Here is an 18,962-nt window from a genome sequence, read left to right on the forward strand (position 1 = left end):
CTCAGCAAAAGAATCCTGAAAGGCTGATGGTGCACAGTAGCCAGGACTCACCCCTGAACAACTTACCATCTACTTTCCTGTTACTTGAGATCAGCAAATACCTATGGGGTTATCAAGCCAGCCTGGCAACAAATGAGATTCACACCTGGCAATGCTCTGTGCCCAATAAACTCAGTCCCCTTTGTCTTTCCGGCTGAAAGAACGTGTCTTTGAAAAGTGACTAAATAATACCACTATTTATATCAGCATACAAATTTCACTAGGAGGAAAAAGAAATTGCTACGAGACACAGGAATACCCAGGAGCTGAGAAAATTACATTCAGCATAGGTCTATGAAGAGGGGAAATGTATACTGTCATTCCAACAAGGCCGATTTCAGGAACTATTCTGAAATGTCCTCCTGGGTTTCCCAGAGGCCAAAGACACAGCCTGACCAGTCTCGGGAGAGCACAATGGGGAGCACAATGGGAGTTGGGGTCAAACTGAGGAGCTGGTGTGGGTGGAGTGTGTTCACTCTCCGTACATGGCTTTGCAGACTCTGAGGAAACTGGTCTAATTTGTGACCCGCACCCTGTGGCTATCCTCCGTCAGAAGAGAGGGAGCTAGCTACATTTTTTATTGCACCAAGGGGGATATTTTTCTGATTGTATGAGAGCAAATGTGGTTTTTAACATTCTTGTTACTTTCTTGCCCAAAGAAATGTATGGGTCTCCTAAGGGATGTATTTTAACTCCAAATAGATTTTATTTTATTGTAATTCCTGCAATTGTTGGACCATGGAGGCTGAGAAAGGACAGCCCTGAAGTTGGGAAAATAACTTGAACACTATAGCATTAGGTCCTGGGTTCAATTCCCAAAACCGCAGAATTTGGAGGTTGGATAGAAAATCCTTAACTAACAAGAAAAGTGATAATCCAACCTAGGGTGGGAGCTAGCTTGTGGGTGCGGAGTGGTACTTGTGTGGGTGCGGGGATATACACACGCATGGAAGCCAGAGGACAGCCTCAGGTGTCACCCACCTTGTGGCTTAAGACGAGGTCCCTCACTAGAACCTGGCTAGACAGATGGCTCACTGAGCTCTAAGCGATCCACCTGTCTCTGCGTCCCCAGCACTGGAATTATAAGTTATGCCACTATATCCAGATTTTTACATGGGCACTGAGGATTTGAACTCCAGTCCTCAAGCTTGCACAGTGAGCACTTTACTGGCTGAGCCATTTCCCAGCTATCATACTATCCTCTGTACACACACACACACACACACACACACACACACACACCATACACGCACACACACACACTATAGATAGATAGATGATAGATAGATAGAGAGAGAGAGAGAGAGAGAGAGAGAGAGAGAGATGATAGATAGGTAGATAAGAGTTAAAGACAGCATTTCCACGGTGGGAGTCTGTGGTATATCTGAGCCAATGCAGTAGCCAGGAAACAAAGCAGCGGGCATTCCTACACCAGTGGCTTCTTCCGCCTGTTTCTGTTCCACCTGGAGTTCCACCACACTGGGTGGCACCACACATATTCAGGATGGACCTACCGAATGAGCTGTCTGAGCATGCCGCCACGGACACACCCAGAGGTGTGCTTTCCTCATCTAGGCGCCTCTTAATCCAGACCTGCAAGTTTAATGATCCAAACATCTCAGATGACAGGAATCGCTTAGCCTCACTCCCATCTTTGAGAGATTTGAAGCAGAATCCAAGAAGCCTTATTAAAAGTTCCAGCAAAATAAATAAATCAATAAAATAAAATCAGCCTTCGTGTCTAACCATGTTCAATAGTTATTTCACCAAAATACATTCACAGAGCCATTAGGACACAGCTACATGAGCTCTTGATCCCCTAAAGCTCAGCCTGAGTGGGACTGGACAGGGTATCCTGGAGAATGAGCAGATGGAAACGGGTATCAGTATAATGTGGGAAGCATCGCTCTACTACAAAGAAGAAAGCTCATCCCTCAAAAGCTCACACCACCCTGGAACCAGGAGAGAACTTAGAGGAAACAGCAATGTGCACATATGCAATTATATGGAGAACTATTATGCCTATGTCAGAATTTAATACAGCTGATAATGAGGCTACAGGAAATTGTGGAAGGGCTGTGTAAGAATTGGCAGACTCTGATAACAGAGCTTTGGGGTAACATCCCCAAGTAATCTCCAGAGTCCTTGTCTAGGGACACAGCCCTAAAGAGGACCTGGTAAAACTCCCCAACAAACAGGTCACCTTTCTCTTCGATTGCATTTTGGCAGCAACAATAAAATGATGATTAAAAGTGGCAGAGGAATAGCAATGGTAAGAATTGTGGCTAATGCATGTGCAGTGTTGGGGACGTGACAGCTGAATGGGTGACCTGGGAAAACCAGGGAACGGCTTTACTGGAATTCAGTCTGATGCTGCATCTTGACTATCGAGTTGATGGGACTGAGAAGCAGTGGGGGTTAGTGATGCACCCCTGTGTTGGCTGTTTCCAGAGGTTAGATGGTGGGGGCTGTGTCCTAATGAATGCTTTAACCCAGGGATAGATTCAAATTTTGAGTAGATTATTGGAAGGCTCTGGAATAATGGAAGACGGTCTCAGATGGAAGAAGTAGATTATGTAAGGGGTTTCTTGTCTTTGGGGGCAACAGCTTGTCCTGACCACTTCCTGCTCTGACTCCACTGTGCTTTCTGTGTGCCTTGAGACATGAGCAGCTCAGGCACACCCTGGATGGAGCCTTTGAATGTAAACTAGCCTGATGACAGTGGGAAAGGGCTGGCCAGTTTTTCTTCCTGCTTCCCAGGAGCAACACAAACGAAGGGCACCACCTGGCTGGCAACTTAGTCTGCTTGTAACAGACCAGAAACATGGGGGAGGGGCATCCACAGGAAGCTACTGGTCCTCCAGAGTGCTCATCATTCCGGAATCTCACAGGAAAATACACGTGCATCCTTAAAAAATCTATTCATTGTGCGTTTTGCACAATTAAGCGCACGTAGTGATGTAATGACCTCTGGTCCCTACATAAACCAGTTTTCCTTTATTATTGTGGGACGGTGATGGGCACAGAGAAAAGGAAATGCTTCCTTCCGTCCTGGTCCCAGGACTGTCAGATACGGCGCCAGGCTCGTTTGTCTCTCTTTAATCATCTCTTTCCCTCCAATCCATTTCCTACCAGGAAGGTAAAGGTCACTCACTATCTGGAAACCCTCCACTACCAAAGCCTTTTTTCGATTGATTTTAGCTTTTTTTCTTAACTGTTAAAGACAATTGTTTCTTTTCTTGTCTTCATTTAGCTCATCAGTATCTGTTCTTTGTTGCTTTGTTTGTCTTAAGACCATGTCTTGCTGTGTAACTCAGGCTGGCCTGGAACTCACCCTGCACTTTAGACTGAGTCTCCTCCTCCTTGCCATGGGCAGTGCGGCATCAGATCCTATCTGTTCACAGAGTAAAGGCTTAGATGAATTCAGATCAAATGTGCCTGGTGTGCTGATCCGAGGTGGGCTCATCCTGCCTCAAGCCTCCTGTGGACTAGGACGGCAGGTGTGTGCCACCATGCCTGGCTAACGCTAGTTTCACAGAGGATCTTTTGCATCAGCTCGCATTGGATACCACTCTTTCCTTACCACCTTGATGAATCTTGGGAGTGAAAGGCTGCCTGTCTCCTACGTCTAGGAATCAGATGCTTCAGATGGAAATTCAACTTTGCATTGCTTGTACCTGAATGAGACCTGAAGGAAGGGAAGTCCTGAACCCATCTTCTGGCCACTGTTTCTTCTGGAGGTGACTGTGGTCACACAAAAGACAATCATTCTAGAATGTTCTGGTCCTGGAGCACTGATATCAAGTTCTGGAACTCAACTCCAGGAGTAACATCTTGGCTGACGCTTCACCCCTTCTTCTAGTGTATCCCCTGACAAATTACTTTTTCACCCCAAATGCCCAGAGTGATCTCCATACATTGTCCTGACTGACATTCCTGGTCTCATGAGTCAGAGAACTATCAGTACTGGCAATTAGGGGTTACAGTGCACACCAACGTGCTTGAGAAAACTAGGTCTCTACTGCCATTCTGAATAGACAGGACCCACACTCCTCTCTCCATCATACAGAGAAGAAAGCTGAGTCTCAGGGGAGACAGGGGAGTTACCCAAGGAATTTAGTTGGCATTTGGATAGACAAAATTTAAATCCACACCTTCCTTCGATATTAGGAAGTCTCCAGAGCCAAAAACAATGGAATGCAAGAGCACATGAACATTGGGACAGAATTAAAGCCTGATTTACTAGCATGTATATGTGTGTGCATATGTATGTGTGTATGTGCATATGTGTATGTGTGCATTGTGTGCTGTACATGTATGTGGAGCATGCATATGAGTGCTCCCATGAGCACACATATGGAGGACAGAGGACCTTGGAAGTCATATTCTACCGTTTTCTGCCTGTTTGTCTTGAGGTAGGGCCTCTGATTGAAGCAGAAGCTCACTGAGTTAGCTAGGCTGGCTGGCCTATGACTCCTGGGATCCACCTGTCTCCAGTCCCACTCCATGTAGGAGTACAGGCACAGCAGACAGGCACAGCTTTTACACCACACCCCACGCAGGAGTACAGGCACAGCAGACAGGCCCGGCTCTTACACCACCCCCATGCAAGAGTGCAGACACAGCAGACATGACCAGCTTTTATTCAGACAATGGCAATTTGAACTCGTGTCCCCATGCTTAGTGTGCAAATGTTCTTTATCACTGAGTCGTCCACCCAGCCAATACTTCCTCATTTCTATCTATTTAATGTATATGCGTGTTTGCCAGCGGGCATGTATTGTGCTTCATGTATGCCTGATGCACCAGGAGGTCAGAGGAGGAGTCCGATCCACTGGAACTGGAGTCACGGATATTGTGAGCTGCCAGGTTTTCTCCAAGAGCAACAATTGCTCCCCCTCTCTGCAGCCCCCTATTTAGTAGTTGTTGGTTTTTCCTACTTTAAACAGCAGACCTTCCAAAACCATTCAATTATCTGACACAACAAAGAGTGATCCAATAAATACAGGATGGTTTTTTTTGTTGTTGTGGCTTTATTAATTTTTGGTTAGCATAACAAAGTCATAGGCTTCACTGTGACACTTTCATACATATAGTTCATTATACTTTGTTCTGATTTGTACCCCAGCCTGCTCCATCTTCCCTCCGTCCTCCTCTCTGGTCCTCTCCATACCTCAAACATTTCTTCCCTCTGTGTTCATGCCACATGTTTCCCATCATCCTCTTCTTTTTGCCTTTCCCTCTTCCTCTAGTCCTTCCTCCCTCTCTTACCCTCACCTCCACTTTCATGTCCTACACACACATACACACATACATATGTACACACACAAATACACACACATACACACATACATATGTACACACACAAATACACACACATACACACATACATATGTACACACACAAATACACATACATATGTACACACACAAATACACACATACATATGTACACACACAAATACACACATACATATGTACACACACAAATACACACATACATATGTACACACACAAATACACATACATATGTACACACACAAATACACACAAATACACACATACATATGTACACACACAAATACACACATACATATGTACACACACAAATACACACATACATATGTACACACACAAATACACACACATACACACGTACATATGTACACACACAAATACACACATACATATGTACACACACAAATACACACACATACACACATACATATGTATACACACAAATACACATACATATGTACACACACAAATACACACATACATATGTACACACACAAATATACACACATACACACATACATATGTACACACACAAATACACACACATACACACATACATATGTACACACACAAATACACACATACACACATATGTACACACACAAATACACACACATACACACATACATATGTACACACACAAATACACACACATACACACATACATATGTACACACACAAATACACACACACATATGTACACACACAAATACACACACATACACACATACATATGTACACACACAAATACACACACCTACATGCACATATACACACATATGCGCACACACAACCACACATACATATGTACACACAAATATACATATATACGCGCATACGCACACACATATGTACACATGCGTACATACACACACATACATGTGTGTTTTGATTCTGCATGAGAGAAAGCATGTGATATAGACTTTTTGAGTTTGTTTTATTTCAATTAACATAATTATTTCCAGTTCTATTCATTTTCTTATAAATGTCCTGATTCCATTTTTCTTTAGAACTGCATAATTTTTCTTTGTGTCTATGTACCACATCCTCTTTATCTATTCCTCTGCTAGGGGACATCTAGGTTGGCTCTGTGTCGTGGTCAGCATGGACAGAGATGCAGGTATCTCTGTGGAAAGCTGACTTAGGACCCTCAGGTATATTCCCAGCAGTGCAGGCGCACCTTGTAGAGCCTGTGACAATGGATTCCATGTGACAAACTGATAAGACCGTCTTCTCTGCGAATGAGCTTGTGATCTGTTCATCACAGAACTACTCAGAAACCGAGTCCTGCCGTCTAAGGCTGAACATGAGTCCTCTACACGCGATCATCTGGCCAAACTGGAGTCACCCAGAAGACCTGGGAAGACCAAAATTAATTTCTCAAGTTCTCCCTGTTTCACCAAAGACCTCCCCGCAACCAACACCAAGGGTTCTTTAAAATAAAAAAAAAAAACTGTCTTTTTCAAACTAGTTAGTGAGAATCATCTCACTGCAACGTTCAGGAAAGCAAGCAGGGAAACGCCAAGTAAGCAAAGACTGTTTTTGACCATTTCAAAAGTGGTCAGACTGAATTCTTTCTCTCAGTGCCCACCACTCCTCCACTTCAGAGCAAGAATGTAGCTGTAAGGTTACACTCAAGAGTTCAGAGAAGATGTATGGTCCCCACTCCCCAGTGGCAGCATCAATCCTAAGTAAACATTCTTATCTCAAATCCTCACCATCCTCCCACAGCCGACCTCAGCACTGGAATCCCAGCACTCCCTGACCACTGTTTGCCCCAGTTTCTTATGTCTGAAATCTAAATGGCAGGGAAAACTGCAGCTCTATGAAGTCCTTCCTCTTAATGTCTTACTTCCACCTGTGCATCAAAGCAGAAAACATAAAAAGACGTGAGAAAAAAAGGTGCACAATTAAGATGAGAAAAGAGAAGATGAAGAGCAGCAGGCCCAGGGGGTCAGCAGACCCCCATAAAGCCTTCCTTTAGGGAGAAAGGTCAGGAGCTGCACCACAATGCAATGGGTTCCACTCACCTGGGGGAAGAGGGAATAGGTGGAGTTGTCAATGGTGAACGAGTATAGAAACTCCCCATCATACCAAAGGCTCTTCCCCATGGGGGAGTTCGTCTTTGTCATAGCAAAGAGATGGGCCGGATCGCAACAGTCTTCCATTTGCTTCCTAGGAGAGAGACAGAAAAGAACAGCAGGTTAAGCGAGCAGCCGACTCCTGCACTTGCCATCCCCACAGGAACATGCAGCCTCAGCCCAGTGCCAAATCACTCCACAGTGTCTCCACGGTGATCACGCTATGATTAACTCACACTGCCAGTCACTGAACGGCATGACTGTAATATTTTACTTACAAAATGTTTCAGAAAAATATGCCAGCTCCCAGGTGTGGCTGAAATATATCTAGAGGCAAAACTAGGCATGATCCTTGGAGATGCACTGGCTGGTTCAGCCATCCGGATCCTAGAAAGACTATGGAGTTCCCATAAAGAGCTGGCTCTGGAGGATGGCGGGCTAGCTAGCGGCAGCAGAAACACACCTGTGTCTCATTTCCAGCTATTGGGTAGTTAAGAAGAGTGCAGAGGGTGGCTATGAATGAGAAACAGGTTAGGCCAAAGAGGGTCCATGCTCCCAAACTGAGGACAGGATCACAGGGAACTCTGTAGCAGGCCTTCTGGATAGAAGCAGGCACAAAATAAATGGTGTAGTCTCAGAAGATAGTGAGGTAACCTGCCTTCTGGATGTCGGGGACTGACTTGGTTGAACACTGTGACCTTTGCCGCAACCTCACTTTTCCCACTCTGTGTTTGAAATACTGGCCTCTAGCGGGATTGCCTGGCCCCAGCAATCTGCCTTTAGATGATTCCCTTGTTGGCGCTTCAGTACCAGATGTGACACTGCTCTATGGGGTTGATCAACCACTGAGCTTTAATGAGTAAAGGAGCTAGCATTTAGGAAGACAAATTGCAGGCATGATGGCATACCTTGATTGTCAACATGATGGCACAGAGTAACACCCAAGAAATTATTGAAGCACATTTTGTGCGTTGCCAGAGAAGAATAACTAAAATCTGGGTGATCCTATTATAGATGGATTTTTATGACCCATTTTGACCCACAGCCATTCAGTCCCAAATAAACACACAGAGGCTTATATTAATTACAAACTGTTTGGCCTATTGCTCAGGCTTATTACTAACTAGCTCTTACAACTTAAATTAACCCATAATTCTTATCTATATTTAGTCACATGGCTTGGTACCTAGTCTCAGTAAGGCATTCTTGTCTTGATTCCTCTGTGTCTGACTGGTGACTGCATCTCTGCCTTTCCTCTTCCCAGAATTCTCCTTGTCTGGTTGCCACACCTATACTTCCTGCCTAGCTACTGGCCAATCAGCATTTTATTAAACCAATATGAGTGACAAATCTGTACAGTATACAAGAACATTATCCCACAGCCTCCTATTCCATAAACAACAAGTTTGAGTGGAATGAACTAGTTCTGTCTGGTTTCCCTGAGGGGAATTGTTCAGCTCCATCGTGACTCCTTGCTGTACAACAGTTTTTTCCATGTTGAAGAGAAGAAGGGGAAGGCTCAAGGGGTAAAAAAAAGGTCACATGTCCGGGAAAACAAACACTTGGAATGTTCTGGAAGGCCCCTCCTCAGCAGTATTAAAAAGGAGTTAACAACTGCTGGAGTAGGAGACCCTCTCCTTGCTGACCTGACCTCGAAGGCAACATGACCAGCTGCCTTGTCTTCCCATCACATGCCCTCCTCACCAGGACCTATGAGCCAAAATAAGCCTTCCTTCCTTTAAGTTGCTCCTGTGACAATTTTAACACAGCAATGATAGAAATCAAAACAACATGATGCCGTATGTGAGCTGGGTCACTTGCTAACCCCTGACTGGGGGGTTGGAGTGGGAAGTACCCTTAGAGCTTTTTAAAAAATGTGTAGAAAATGTTCATATGAAGCAGCACAAAACCCCTAGTGCCTGTTTGAATGTTGTCTCCAAAATTTATGTCAAAATTTATTTGCCAGTGTAATCAGATTGGCAGAGAGAAGTGTGACATCGAGAAGAGCCACACTTCCTCTACTGGGTTGTTCCTGATCAACAAGTGTGGTCTTGCTCTGATTACTACCCAGCTTCCAGTGCCTCATATCCACCCAGTGTTGCTGATGAACACTTCCATAGGTCACACTGAATGAGCACCTGTACACACCTGCTCGAGCTTCGGGTCAAAGGTCAATACATCTGAATACAAACTTTAACCTTTCCTTACTAGGAGGTCATGACAGGAGCCTGCTGTGTAACTATTTCCTCTGAAACCAAAACATCCCATCCTGCAGGGATGCTCCTCAAAAAGGAAGGTGAGCATTTCAGAGCAGTCCCAGGAAGTCCCTGAAACGGACCAGATTCACTAGGGCCCTGACTCGCTGCCGAGAGGCACTCTGAGACAAGCCGAGCTGCCTGGAAGAAGCAGAAACTACCCTGACTGCCTGAAAGAGGTTTAGATCAACCATGTCACTTGGAAAGGACACTCTCCAGCCTGGTGAGCTACCTGCAGACAGTGTCTCGGGTTTCCAGCTCTTGTAAACTGTCACCCATGCTGGGGTGGCCTCTGGTGGTGCAGCTGTCTTGGAGTGATTTCTGCTCCTGTGTGTAACCCTCACCCACACTCCTTTAAGCAACCCTAATAAAGCTCATAATCCACTAAGCTGGACTTTGGTGGTATCTGTACGTTGATCTATTGTGGACTTACTAGCTGGGGTGAGCTGTGTCTCCCCGGGAAAGGTTCTGTCATATGGCAGGGCCCCATTTCTTGTGCTGCCTCTCTTATCCCCAAGATTAAGCCTCACTAGGATAGCATTCCCAATGGCTCCTTGACTTCTCCCTGTATTGAACGAAAGAGCCCAAGTCAGAGTGGGTGGCACTGAAGACGGATAGCAGGCCCCGAGGACCAGCCTAGGTCATGGGGTCTATGCTTGGGTAATGAATGCCACTGTCATAGGAGGGAGTTCAGATCACTTGGTTTTGGTTTTTCTGCTTCTGCTGCCCGACATGCTGTCCTCTGCCACGTCATGGCACAGCGGGAAGGCCCACACTAGAGGCTGCCCTTGGCACTAAGCTTCCAGCTTAAGAGACGGACATTCTTTTTTCTTCCAGAAGAGAATTTCCTAAAAGTTCCCTGTCATGTGACATTGTGCTATCCTAGTAGAATGTGAAGTATGATATCGGGTATTGCCATTATTGTTTCATGGCGCAGGCTTGCTGACAAAATGATACTCATGGCCAGGGAGGCCATGGGATTGTAGGCCTGGCAGCCTACTCAGCCCCATGGGCCTCTGAGCTCATTACACTCTGTTAGGTGTTCCCTCCTGCTCTTGGGTCTTGGCTGGGTTCCCCTTCATGCTGGTTTCAATGTGGAAAGGACAAAGGAGGGGACTAAGGACAAAAGCCTTTGTTCTGTCAAAGGATTATAGTGTCATGCTTTGCTGCTACATCAACATTTATTTACCATAGGAACCTCCCTTTCCTTTCTCATCTACCTTCATCATCATTATCATCATTAAGACAGGGTTTTGGTATGTCCACCAGGCCAGTCTCAAACTCATCACCCTCCCCAGCTACTAAATGCTGGGATTTGGGATGCTCACCACTACACTAGCTCACCATTGAATTCTTACTAGAGCTTCTCTACCACAAGGTAGCATGACCAGGGTTGTGTTTTATCATGAGCGGTCCCTACATTTTGTCAAAAGAGCACCCTAGACACCATATTTTAACCATATGACTTATATGGTTTAAGACAATCTCTTAAAATAGGCAGAAGTCCCACGGACATGCATCTATACGTTGGTGAGAATGCCCTGATGTTTGGGTTCCCTGCTACAGGTCTGGCGATGTCTCTCTTTTGTCTTCAGAAATAACTCTAAGAGATCACGAAAGAATTATTGTTATTCTCATTATGCTTAATTAACGTCTACAAAAATGAGCTGCACGTGGTTTCAAGACTTGTCTCGGCCACAGGAAGAAACACACATGCAGATCTGTGAGTCTAAGTCTGGGCTGTTTCCTCTCTGCTTGCAAAGCACTCAGAACCATACCGGCCCGCTTCTCTTTTCTCTATTCAAGGAATCTTTTGCACAAATGGGCCCAATGCCTGCCATGCAGCACAGGCCTTCAGGACAGAATGTCCATCCAGTTCCCATCGCACCACGGAGCTGGGCAGCTTTGAGATACTTTCCCCACAATTTGTCTCAGGCCACAGACGCAGCACCATGGAGGTGCATGACTTCACCCTCAAGTCTTTCCACCTCTTATGAGGTCCTTCCTTCCAGATGGAAGCTCTCCCCTCTAACCTCCACTAAACCATGATTCAGTCTAAAGTGCCATGAGAAACGCAGAAGAAAAACTTGCCATGGTCGAACAAGAGCACCTTCTTCCGGCTGCAGCCTGACAGCTAACAAATCACATTCATATTTGTTTCCTCTCTGAATCATAAAAAGAAAAAAAAAGCCACATAGGAAAAAGATCCAGGCAGTCACATTTTCCTGAATGTACAGACAATGAAAGCAATGTTACAAGCCAAGAGTTACACAGGTTTGTCAGACAGATGAATGATTTCTCTGGCATTACTAGCATGTGTGCTGGAAGACATGGAGTAAGTTTGCCTCTCTTCCTCCGTTATCACTGGACTTGGAGCAATTATTTCCTTTATGGGAAAAAGCAGAATTAGACAGAAAGTAGGAGTTCCTTGTGGACAAGTATTTCCAGAAACCCTACATCTCCAGCAAACTCATACTGGTCCTACTGCTCTCTGAAGTGCAGAGTTTTCTACACGCCTTTCCAATGTTCTCTCCCCACGATTCTTCCTCATCCTTCTGTTGTGCTGTTCTATGAAGGTGTTAGGGGATCACACTGAGACATGGTCCATGCCCATTCTTCAGGCCAGAGGGGCTCAACTAGATCACCAGCTACGAGGCCACGGCATCAAAAGCAGCAGCTGAACCAGGTGTAATCTGCAAATCCAGCACTTGGGGGACCAAAACAGGAGAATAGAAATTTTAAGGTCAGCCTGAGCTACATAAAAATAAAACACAAATCACTAATATTAGAAGTATCAGCAGTAATACTCATAACATTTTTTTCATTTTTAGGCAACATCGTGGTAAGCCCTTGAGATGTAAAAGTAGATTAAAAAAATAATAAAGTCAGACCTGCCTTCAGAAAACATAAGAAGAGGGCAAGCCAGCTTAAGGCTACAAACATAAAAATAAACTAATGGGGCCATGTCAAGCTTCAGAGCTCTGCACAACAAAGGAACAAACAAGAAAATGGAAAAGCAACTTACAGAGAGGGGAGAGAGAGAGAGAGAGAGAGAGAGAGAGAGAGAGAGAGAGAGAGAGAATATGAGCCAAGCACAAGTCTGGTAAGCGAATATGCAAGCTTTATAAGGAATTAGCCCAGGTCAATAGCAGTAAAGCCAACAATCTCGTAGGCAGGACCCAAGCAGACACTTGTCCCAAAAAGATGCAAAGATGGAAAAGAAGGCCAGGAGGGCTCCAGGGTAAAGGTGCTTGCTGTGCGAGCTTTGTGACATGTGTTTGATACTTGGAACCCAAGCTTTATGACGTGGGTCTGATACCTGGAACCCAGGTTTTGTTGATTTGTCTGTTCTGTTTTTTTTAAACTGAATGTGACAGCAAACATTTGTACTCTTGATCTTTCCACTGTGAAATGAGATGCAGAGACAGGATGAAATGGAAGTTCAGAGCCAGCTATCCTGACGTATGCTGGGCAGCCACAGAAACGAGAGAGATCTTGCCTGAAAAACAAGGGTGAAGGAGAACACTAACAAAGCTGTACTCTGACCTGACCCTCAGACTCACTCCAGTTCTCTCCCCTTCCCTCTCTTTCTCTCTCTCTCATTCTCTCTCACTCAGCCTCACTCTCTGGTTCTCAATATCTCACACACATAATGAATGTTTTCAAAATTCAAAACAACAGACAACAGTCACAAGGTACATTGCTCCCTCCATCACCAGGGAAACACACGGTCAAGCACGAAGAGTTCTAACCGACCCCTGTGAGGATGGTCGTCTCCAAAGAGCAAACAACAAGAAACATTAGCGATAGCGTGGAGAAAAGGGACCCTAGCACACTGCTGATAGGAACATAGCGTCGCATAGACGTTGTGGGAGAGAGAAAGGTGATTTCATAAAGAAACCGAAAAATGAAACTCGCACATGACTCAATTGTGCTCTTCCCGGGTATGCACCCAAAAGAGAGAAAGTTGCCACCTCAGAAAGAGAGTCTGGTTCACTGCAGCATGAATCACAGTAGCTAACGGATGGCAACGATCTAGATGCCATCAACAGATGGATGGACGAAGGAAGCAGAATGAGATTCTGCCTTAACAAGGGGACCGTGCCATTTGCGGCTTGCATGGACCTGGAGGATATTAGGTTAAATGAAATAAACCAGGCACAGAGGCACAAGTAGCGCATGATGTCATTTGTATGTGGAGGGGGAGGAAATGGAGAACAGTGGGGATGCATAGCTCAAGGGTCAGAGAGCAGCAAAGGAAGCAATCCACAAAGTGAGGAATGGGATGTTCAAGATCAGCAGACTAAGCGGTCTGGAGGACTAGAAAGAACAAACTGAAATATCTGGGGGTGGGGGGTTGTTAGGTAGATTTTAGCTGCTCTTACCACAAATAAAAGTAATTATCAGATGACAAACTTTAATCTATTTCCCTGCAGTAAACATTTTATCCTCTGTATATATATCCCATAAACCTCAAACACAAAAATAAATTTATTTTTAAAATGGAGAAAGCCAACCAACGGGTAAGTTCCTTCATGTGTCTGCAGGGAGATGTAGCCAGAGGCTCAGGGGACATCTGTGGTTGCTTAGAAAGAATAGAGCATTGAGTTATATCCAAGGTCCCAGGGAGCGTTTCCTGCCGTGATCTTTGGCCTGAGAGCACTGGCAGGATGAAGGAAGAGCCGACACATTTTAGGCAGAAATGCTGCTACAGCTTTATAAGGCAGGAGGATGCAACTGGATTCTATTTGCCAGAATACACGAAACCGGTAGGTACTGACACTGTGGTCTCTAAGAACTGCTGAGCTGAATCATGTATTCCATCTCTGTCCAACCTTTACAGCTATGGAGGGGGAGACACAGATGCATCAGCTTTTGGAATTTTTGATAAACTGGTTTCCCTCTCCTTCCCTCATGCTTCCTTCGGATGATGAATAATACCAGTTTTCCTTTGTAAGGAAAAAAAAGCAAAAGGAGGGCTGGGGCAGGGTGTGTCTCATCCATGGTATGCCTGCTTACTAACACAAGGACCTCGACCCAACCCACAGAAGCTCCAGAAAACCTAAGCATGGTGGTATACACCTGCAGTCCAGTGCTAGGAAGAAAGAGAGGTGGATCCCTGGGGCCACTAGCTGGCCAGCCTAGCCTATCAGTGCGGTCCAGGCCAATGAGAGATCTGATACCTGAAGACAAGGCTGGGTATGAGGAATGACACCTGAAGTTGTCCTATGGCCTCTGTACGTACACCCATAAACACACAGAGAACAACAACGACAAGAGAAATAAACAGTTTATAAAAGTTTCAGCTGCAGTTTGTGATTACTAGAATCCCAACCTCTGAAATGGTATCCTCGAGATGCCACAGTTAGGCCATGAGCGTGAAAACACACAAAGCCCCGGAGGCACTGACCCAGAGGCCTCCTCATGGGAGCTGAGGCAGGGGGTCACTTAGGCCGTGAGACCACCATCTCTGACCAAGCGCTTCAACTGTGGTCATGCCCCCTCCCCCATGGGCTCCTGGAACTGAAGGTGGGGCTGTGAAAAGGTTAACTACAGTCAAATGTTTGCAGCCCGTGCAGCCGGTGAACTCAAGGTCAAATACAGAATGCATCCAAAATATTCTCAGCAGCTGTCGCTTGTGACACAGAAGACTTAATGATCGAGAGCAATTGTCAACATGGCATGCCCTAGAATCATCTAAGAGACAGGCCTCTGAGGGACTCTCCAGATGAGACTAGCCCCTAGGAATGCCTGTGAAGAAGATTCTGGTAAGGCTGAGGTGGTAAGACCCTCCCTCGGAGGGAACAGCACTGTTCTCAGGGCATGTGCTTTACAGGTCTACGAAGGAGCGAAGGCTCTGAGCAGCCACAATCATCACTCTCTGCTCTCGGCCTGTGGAGATAAGGTGGCCAGTACCTTCAGCTCCTGCCACCAGGACCTTCCCTCCAGGATGGATGCTGTGCCAGCAAAGTGTGATCTTCCCCTTGACAATTTACCACAGCACAGCAGAGGTAATAGGACGTGCAGTTCCACCGCAGCCTATGTTCTGAGCGCACGACACACTCGTTTTTTACCAGATGACAATGGACGCAGCCTAAAAAGCCTCAGCACAGACAACGGTGTGCTATGAACTCTAGTGATTTCTCAGTACATGGAAGTTAGCTGATCTCATAGAAGCTACACAGCTACAAGAAGGCTCACCACCTTCTCCTTACCATCTCCTTACCACCACCTTCGTCTCATTAGTATACAAATTTGTTCTCAAATTTAATGAGCGGTAAATGATACATATGTCAAAGAATTAATTTGAAGCCAGTTTTTATAACATATCTTTATGATGTGTTATTAGCAATTATACTTATTTATTACTTGTTATTAGTAAATGTTTAATTTGTATATCTCTCTTATATACTGATATGAAAGTTTCTCAGGTTAAAAAAAAAGGTTGTCTGTGGGTAGAATTTAAGAAGGATGGTCAATCCCTTGCTGCACTGGTGACCACACAGACCACACATACATCTGGATGAATAACAACCACTAGCGCCACAGGCCCCACCTGCAAGGATTGGAGGAAGAAATGGGTAGGTGGCAGTGTAAGAATACACCCAACAACATAAAGAGCAATATGACAACACCAGAAATTAGTGATTCTACACCAGCAAGACCTAAACATCCCAACACAGACGATGCAGAAGAAAAGGACCTAAAAAATAACTTTATAAAGATGATGGAGGCCTTTAAAAAGGAAACAAAAGATTCCCTTAAGGAAATGGAGGAAAATACAAACAGAAAGCCAGAAGAAATACATAAATTCCTTAAAGAAAACCCGGAAAACCAAGAAAAAAACAATCAAACAAGTAAAGGAAACAGTTCAAGACTTGAAATAGAGGCAATAAAGAAAACACAAACTGATAGAATTCTGGAAATAGAAAATTTTGGGTTAAATGAACAGGAACTACAAATGCAAGTATAACCAACAGAATGAAAGAAATGGCAGAAAGAATCTCAGGCATTGAAGATACGATAGAGGAAATAGATTCGTCAGTCAAAGAAAATGTTAAATCTAACAAATTGTTAACATAGAACATCCAGGAAATCTGGGACACCACGAAAAGACCACCTAAGAATAATGAGATAGAAGAAGGAGAAGTCCAGCTCAAAGGCACAGATAATATAGTCAACAAAATCATAGAAGAAAACTTTCCCAACATGCCTAAGAAGAACATGCCTAAGAAGATACAAGAAGCTTACAGAACAACAAATAGACTGGACCAAAAAAAAAAAAAGGTTACCTCACCGTATACTAATCAAAACACTAAACCTACACAATAAAGAAAGAATGGAAAATGGCAAAGTAAAATATAAAGGCAGACCTACCAGAATTACACCCAACTTCTCAGAGGGTCCCCAACAGACAATCTGCAGACACTAAGAGACCATGGATGCCAGCCCAGACTACTAAACCAAGTAAAGCTCTCAATCACCATAGATGGAGAAAACAAGATATTCTATGACAAAAACCAGATTTAAACAATCCAGTACTACAGAAAGTACTAGAAGGAAAACTCCAACCCAGGAAGCTACCTGCACCCACAAAAGCACAGGCAATAGATAACCTCACACAGCAAATCCCAAAGAAGGGAAACATGCAAACATTATCACCACCACCAACAAACCAAAAATAACAGGAATTAACAATCACAATTAGTATTTCTTAATATAAATGGACTCAATTCGCCTCTAAAAAGACACAAGTTGACAGAATGGGTATGAAAACAGGACCCATCCTTCTGCTGCATACAAGAAACACACCTCAACCTCAAAGAGAAACATTACCTAAGAGTAAAGGGTCGGGGAAAGAGTTTCCAACCAAATAGACCTAAGAAACAAGCTGGTATAGGTAGCCTAATATCTAACAAAGTGGACTTCAAACTGAGGTGAATAAAAAGAGATGGAGAAGGACACTTCATACTCATCACAGGAAAAACCCACATGATGAAGTCTGAATTCTGAACATCTGTGCCCCAAATACAAGGGCACCCACATTTGTGAAAGAAATATTACTAAATCTTTAATCATACATCAAACCCCACACACTAATAGTGGGAGATTTCAATACCCTGCTCTGAGCAGTGAACAGGTCAGGTAAGTCAGACAGAAACTTAACAGAGAAATAAGGGAACTAACAGGTGTTGTAAGTCAACTGGACTTAACAGACATCCATAGAACATTCCACCCAAACAAAAAAGAATAAACTTTCTTCTCAGAACCTCATGGAACCTTCTCTAAAATTAACCACATACTTGGTAACAAAGCAAACTTCAACAGCTTTAAAAAATTGAAATAACCCCCTGTAACTTATCAGATCACCGTGACTTAAAGTTAGAATTCAACAATAACACTAATCGCAGAAAGCCTACAAACTCATGGAAATTTAACAATGCTACTGGATCATCACTGGGTCAGGAGGAAATAAAGAAATTAAAGACTTCCTAGAATTTAACAAAAATGAATTCACAGCATACCCAACCTTATGGGACACCATGAAAGCAGTGCTAAGAGGAAAGTTCACAACACTAAATGTCTACATAAAGAACGTAGAGAAAGCTCACACTAGCAACTTAACAGCACTCCTGAGTGACAGAATTCTATCTTGTTCTCAGCATTTGGCCAAAATTTACTCTTACACTCAGATTTAGACTCAGCTTTTAAAAATCTGAATAACCAAGTAAATACACATTTCTATCTATGTCATTTTTGACATTCCTAAACACTCATGTGTCAAAAACTATGTGATCACACACCACCACTATCTTATCTCAACAGGGCATCTGTGAGGCAGCCCAGGCAGAGAGCATCACACTGTCTTGACAAGTTAAGAGTTAGATGTCAAATTTGTTCCCAAAAGTTCCATGAAAAATAAGAGTAAGACATTGTTTTTGATCTAGTCATGATAGAAAATGCCTGATTCTATTTATTATTATTTCTTTTATTTCCTAGTTTATTCCACAGTACTTAAATCTGCCTAGGGCTGTTGACTTAATATATAGTCTCAATAACTGACTAATTTACTGTACTAGTAATTTCATTGCTGGGATCAAATACCTCATGAGAGTCAACTGAAGGATGGAAGATTGGTTCGAGTTTACAAGTTAAGGGATACAGTCCATGAGAGCTGGGGACACATCTTCTCTCATTTCCACCACGGGAAAATGACAGACAGGAAGTGGGGTAAGGCTATAAAGTCTCAAGATCCATCCTGGTGAAATACTTCTCCAGAAAAATCACCT

General features: G+C 44.0%; 1 protein-coding gene across 1 annotated transcript in view; it reads right to left on the bottom strand.

The window, feature by feature from the left end:
* The window catches only part of St8sia1 (ST8 alpha-N-acetyl-neuraminide alpha-2,8-sialyltransferase 1), a 150,871-nt gene that overhangs the window by 75,736 nt on the left and 56,173 nt on the right, over window positions 1-18,962 (bottom strand). Inside the window, exon 2 of the mRNA XM_041637806.1 lies at window positions 7,367-7,511. Coding sequence (XP_041493740.1) covers window positions 7,367-7,511 — 145 coding nt within the window. The remainder of the gene's footprint in view (window positions 1-7,366; window positions 7,512-18,962) is intronic.

This window comes from Microtus oregoni, unplaced genomic scaffold (assembly GCF_018167655.1).
Source record: "Microtus oregoni isolate MIOR12 unplaced genomic scaffold, Mior012 000002F_ref0000024, whole genome shotgun sequence".
In the NCBI taxonomy this organism is placed as follows: domain Eukaryota; kingdom Metazoa; phylum Chordata; class Mammalia; order Rodentia; family Cricetidae; genus Microtus; species Microtus oregoni.